General features: G+C 43.8%; 1 protein-coding gene across 3 annotated transcripts in view; it reads right to left on the bottom strand.

Annotated features, from left to right (window-relative positions):
• The window catches only part of frg1 (FSHD region gene 1), a 43,087-nt gene extending 37,574 nt beyond the window's left edge, over nt 1-5,513 (bottom strand). The window contains exon 1 of one of the 3 annotated variants that reach the window (XM_072570394.1): nt 5,245-5,396. In XM_072570394.1, the coding sequence (XP_072426495.1) occupies nt 5,245-5,300 (56 nt within the window). In that variant the 5' untranslated portion in view covers nt 5,301-5,396. Of the gene's footprint in view, nt 1-5,244 lie in introns of all 3 variants that reach the window. The other 2 variants (XM_072570376.1, XM_072570386.1) reach the window with 2 other exon arrangements.
• Nucleotides 5,514-6,000: the final 487 nt, after the last annotated feature.

A 6,000-nucleotide genomic window follows, 5' to 3' on the forward strand; every position in this document is an offset into this window, starting at 1 on the left:
TACACTATCTCTCATACTCACAACCCCCCAAACCAGACAGACAGACACACACAAAGACCCACACGCACACACATACATATATACGTTTGTGGGATGAATTTGTACTTGCAAAGTTACAATGCACTTTGCTCAAAAACTGCATGAATTTATGTAAGACTCTGTTATTTCACTTTTTAGATTTAGGATCAGTCTAAACATTATGGCACAGACAGAGAACACAGGGGGCTAACACCTTCAACTTATTGTCTAGCTAACAGCAATTGTTACAGTTAACCTGAGAATGCAACTTTAAAAAAAAAGTTTTGTGATTTACACATGAAAGAAGTGAAACTACCATGGTATCCTAACAGATGAAAGACTCCACAAACAATCAAGGTATTTTTCAATGTATAATTTCAGTTATATCACACTGTAAACTTTTGCTATAAATTCTGTGTCTTACAATTGTGTCCTCCACAACCACCTGATGAAGAAGCAGCGCTCCGAAAGCTAGTGCTTCCAATTAAACCTGTTGGACTATAACCTGGTGTTGTGTGATTTTTAACTTTGTACACCCCAGTTCAACACGGTATCTCCAGATAAGAGTTTAGGGTAGGTTAGAGTGAGTGAGGAATATTGGGTCAAGTGGGGGAAGAGAAAACATCTGGTCAGTTACATCAGTTGTAAGGGATTAGGGCAATTCGAGCTGGAGGTGGTGGTGTAGTAGGTTGGGATTCAATTAAATAGATACCCTGGAATTAGACAAAGTGAGATAACGAGAATCCAGAGATAGTATGTTCCTGTTAGGGCGAAGGGCAAGGCTGATAGGTTTAGGAAATGATGGATGACTAGAAAATTTGAGGTTTTGGTCAAGAAAAAGAAGAAAATATATTTTGGGTATAGACAACAGAAAGAATATAAAAACAGTTGGAGTGTACAGAAGAGGGAAATCAGGAGGGCAAAAAGGGGACACGAGATAGCTTTGCCAAATATGGTTGAAGAGAATCCAACAGGATTCGACAAATATATTAAGGACAAAAAGTAACTGGGGAGATACCAAATGAGTATTTTTACATCAGTGTTTACAGTGGAGAAGGATATGGAAAATAGAGAATGTGGGAAAATAAATAGCGACATCTTGAAAAATGTCGATATTACAGAGGTGGTGGTGCCGGATGTTTTAAAATGCATAAAGGTGGATAAATCCCTAGGACCTGGTCAGATGTATCTTAGAACTCTGTGGGAAGCTAGGGAAGTGATTGCTGGGCCCACACGTTGGCTCAGATATTTGTATCATCGGTAGCCACAGGTGAGATGGCAGAAGACTGGAGGTTAGCTAATGTGGTGCCACTATTGAAGAAATATGGTAAGGAAAAGCCAGAGAACTATAGACCAGTGAGCCTGCCATCGGTGGTGGACAAGTTGTTGGAGGGAAACCTGAGGGAGAGGATTTACATACATTTGGAAAGGCAAGGACTGATTAGGTATAGTCAACATGGCTTTGTGTGTGGGAAATTGTGTCTCACTAACTTGATTGAGTTTTTTGAAGAAGTAACAAAGAGAATTGATGAGGGCAGAGTGGTGAATGTGATCTATATGTACTTCAGTAAGGCGTTCGACAGTCAAGGTAGACTGGCTAGCAAGGCTATTGTCACATGGAATACAGGGAGAGCTAGCTATTTGGAAACAGAACTGGCTCAAAGGTAGAAGACAAGAGAGTGGTGTTGGAGAGTGGTGTTGGAGAGTTGCTTTTCAGACTGGAGATCTGTGACCAGCAGTGTGTAATGAGGATCGGTGCTGAGTCCACTGCTTTTCATCATTTATATAAATTATTGGGACACCAACCTAGGAGATATTGTTAGTAAGTTTGCAGATGACACCAAAATCAGAGGCGTAATGGACAGCGAAGGTTACCTCAGAATACAATGGGATCTTGATCAGATGGGCCAATGGACCAAAAAGTGGCAGGTGGAGTTTAATTTAGATAAATGTTAGATGCTGCATTTTGGAAAGGCAAATCAGGGCAGGACTTATACACTTATGGGTAAGGTCCTAAAGAATGTTGCTGAACAAGGAGACCTTGGGGTACAGGTTCATAGTTCCTTGAAAGTGGAGTTGCAGGTAGCTAGGATAGTGAAAGTAGTGTTTGGTATGCTTGCTTTTATTGATCAGTGCCTTGTGCATTGGAGTTGAGAGGTCATGTTGTGGCTGTACAGGACATTGGTTAGGCCACTATTGGAATACTGTGTGCAATTCTGGCCTTCTTATTATAAGAAGGATGTTGTGAAACTTGAAAGGGTTCAGGAAAGATTTACAAGGATGTTGCCACGATTGGAGGGTATGAGCTATAGGGAGAGGCTGAATAGGCTGGGGCTGTTTTCCCTGCAGTGTTAGAGGCTGAGGGGTCACCTTATAAAGATTTATAAAATCATGACAAGCATGGATAGGGTAAATAGACAAGGTATTTTCCCCAGGATGGGGGAGTCCAAAACTAGAGAGTACAGGTTGAAGGTGAAAGGGAAAAGATTAAAAAGGGGCGTTGGTGTGTGAATAGAATGAGCTGTCAGAGGAAGTGGTAGAGGCTGGTACAAATACAACATTTTAAAAGGCATCTGGATGTGTATATTAATAAGAAAGATTGAAAGAGATAGGGGCCAAATGCTTGCAAAGTTGACTAGATTTATTTAGGCTATCTGGTTGGCACGGACAAGTTGGACAGACGTGTCTGTTTCTGTGCTGTATATCTCTATGACTCGATTTCTTGGTAACTATTACAAAAATGGCTACTTCTTCAGCAGGCTAAGGACATTTGGCATGCCCATCAAGACTCTGAGCAATTTTTATAGAAGCACCACAGAGAGCATTGTATCTGGATGCATTACACTGTGGTATGGCAAATGATCTTCCTAAAACAGTAAATAACTACGGACAGTTGTGAACACAGCCCAGTTCATCATACAAACTGGCCTCCCATCCTTTGATTCCATCTAACCTTTCCACTGCCACGGAAAATCAACCAACATAATTAAAGACCCCTCCCACCCCAGTTATACTCTCTTCCAACTTCTGACATCGTGCAGACAATATAAAAGTTTGAATACGCATACAAAGAACAGATTCTTCCCGGCTGTTATCAGACTTTTAAATAGAGCTCTCAAATGTTAATGCTGATCTCTCTCCGCACCTTGTTTGGCTGTAACACTGTATTCTGTACGCTGTTCTGATACCCTAACACACTTTGTACAGTACAATCTGCCTGTATTGTACACAAACAACTCTTTCACTGTATCTTGGTACATGTGACAACAATCGATCAATTTAACTTCAGAACTCTGAATCCCCTACTCAAATGAATCCTTTTAGGGGGTCCGAGGCTTGGTAAATTGCCCAGGAAAAAGATTCGGTGTCCCAGGTAGTTCCCTCTGATAAAAGCAAAATGCAGCAGTTACTGAAATCTGAGATAAAAATAGAAAATGCTGCAGAAACTCAGCAAGTCTGGCAGCATTTGTGGAGAGAGAAACGTAGTTAATGTTTTCAGTCCAATGTGACTCCTCTAGAGAAGTTTCTCATTGTCGACTAGATTAACAACTCCCATCTATGCTGCAGCAACACCTCCCAAATATCCAGGCCAATGTATGAGAACACTCCCTGAGTTGATATTTGGGGAGACATCTTATTCAATTTTTCCAATAAACACAACTGCATTCACTGAAGAAAATTCATGTTCTGAGAGGGTGGTGGTGGAGGGTTGTTTTTCAGACTGGAGGCCTGTGACCAGTGGAGTGCCACAAGGATCGGTGCTGGATCCTCTACTTTTTATCATTTACACAAATGATTTGGATGTCAGCATAAGAGTTACCGTTAGTAAGTTTGCAGGTGAAACCAAAATTGGAGGTGTAGTGGACAGCGAAGAAGGTTACCTCAGATTACAACAGGATCTGGACCAGATGGGCCAATGGGCTGGGAAATGGCAGATGGAGTTTAATTCAGATAAATGCGAGGTGCTGCATTTTGGGAAAGCAAATCTTAGCAGGACTTCTACACTTAATGGTAGGGAGTGTTGCTGAACAAACAGACCCTGGAGTGCGGGTTCATAGCTCCTTGAAAGTGGAGTCAGGATAGTGAAGGAGGTGTTTGGTATGCTTTCCTTTATTGGTCAGAGTATTGAGTACAGGAGTTGGGAGGTCATGTTGCAGCGGCACAGGACATTGGTTAGGCCACTGTTGGAATATTGTGTACAATTCTGGTCTCCTTCCTATCGGAAAGATGTTGTGAAGCTTGAAAGGGTTCAGAAAAGATTTACAAGGATGTTGCCAGGTTTGAGGATTTGAGCTATAGGGAGAGGCTGAACAGGCTCTGGCTGTTTTCCCTGAAGCATCGGAGGCTGAGGGATGACCTTATAGAGGTTTACAAAATTATGAGGGGCATGGATAGGATAAAGAGACAAAGTCTTTTCCTTGGGGCGTGTGAGTCCAGAATTAGAGGGCATAGGTTTAGGGTGAGAGGGGAAAGATATAAAAGAGACCTCCGGGGCAACCTTTTCATGCAGAGGGTGGTACGTGTATGGAATGAGCTGCCAGAGGATGTGGTAGAGGCTGGTACAATTGCAACATTTAAGAGGCATTTGGATGGGTATATGAATAGGAAGGGTTTGGAGGGATATGGGCCAGATGTTGGCAGGTGGGACTAGATTGGGTTGGACTGAAGGGTCTGTTTCCATGCTGTACGTCTCTATGACTCTAGGTTACTGCCACGTTCAGCTGCACTCTCAACATCCCACCGTAAACATGAGCCTCCCTCATAAAGGTCATTCGGCCCATCATTTCTATGCCAGAGAGGAAAAGAAACTGCAGATGCTGGAATATAAAAGGAAATAGGCAGGCGGCTAGAAGAACATAGCAAGCCTGGCAGCATCAGGAGGTAGAGAAGTCAATGTTTTGGGTGTTCTTCCAGCCTCCTGCTTGTCATCATTTCCATGTCAGCTCCTGCAACAATAATCTAGTCAGTCCTACTCACTTCTTTTGACCCTAGATCTGCAAAATTCCGCCTTCAGGTGTTTATGCAATTCTCTTTGTTACTACTGAATCTATCTCTCTCTAATAATAGGTATTCACTCCGAGTCAAGACCTGATTCAGTTCAGTTCCCTCTCGTTAATCTCCAGCTGTTTCTCTGATAATATCGACCATTCACTCCCCATATCAACTCCCGACTCTTGCCCACCCCAAAGCCATGTTAATATTCCGCTATGGAGGTAAAACTCGAACCTTTTCATCCCTTTCAGCACCAGCTTCGTGCTCTTCACACAGGCGTATTCCGCCATCTTGGAGATGGGCACCGGAAACAGCGCCTCTGGTGGCCTGGAGGACTCGCAGTTTGAGCGGCACACAGTGGATTGGAGGACTCTCAGTTAGAGCGGCACCCAGTGGCCTGGAGGACTCGCAGTTTGAGCCGCACACAGTGGACTGGAGGAACTCGAAGTTAAAGCGGCACGCAGCGGACTGGAGGACTCGGAGTTAGAGCGGCACGCAGCGGACTGGAGGACTCGGAGTCAGAGCGGCACGCAGCGGACTGGAGACTCACAGTTAGAGCGGCACGCAGCGGACTGGAGGACTCGGAGTTAGAGCGGCACGCAGCGGACTGGAGGACTTGCAGTTCGAGCGTCTCCGAGAGGACTCAGTATAGCGGCACCCAGTGGACGGAAAGGCACATGGATTCTATGTGATTCAGCTGCGCTGTACTGAGACTCAGATATATCGGCTGGGTGACTGCGTGCAGTACATGCTGCATAATGCTGAAGGATACAGCAACAGTAACAGTATGCATAATCTCTCACAGTTTAGACAGGTCAATTACTGTCTCAAACAAAATACTTCTGATGCTAAAATTTTGAAATATAACGACAACATCCTGGAGAAACTCATCAGCATCCGCGGAGAGAGAGAGACTGTTAATAATTTGAGACCAAGATGACTTGAGAACCCTTATGGGGTCAGGTATGGGATCACTAGTCGGGGGACAGG

This window comes from Chiloscyllium punctatum, chromosome 1 (assembly GCF_047496795.1).
Source record: "Chiloscyllium punctatum isolate Juve2018m chromosome 1, sChiPun1.3, whole genome shotgun sequence".
NCBI lineage: Eukaryota > Metazoa > Chordata > Chondrichthyes > Orectolobiformes > Hemiscylliidae > Chiloscyllium > Chiloscyllium punctatum.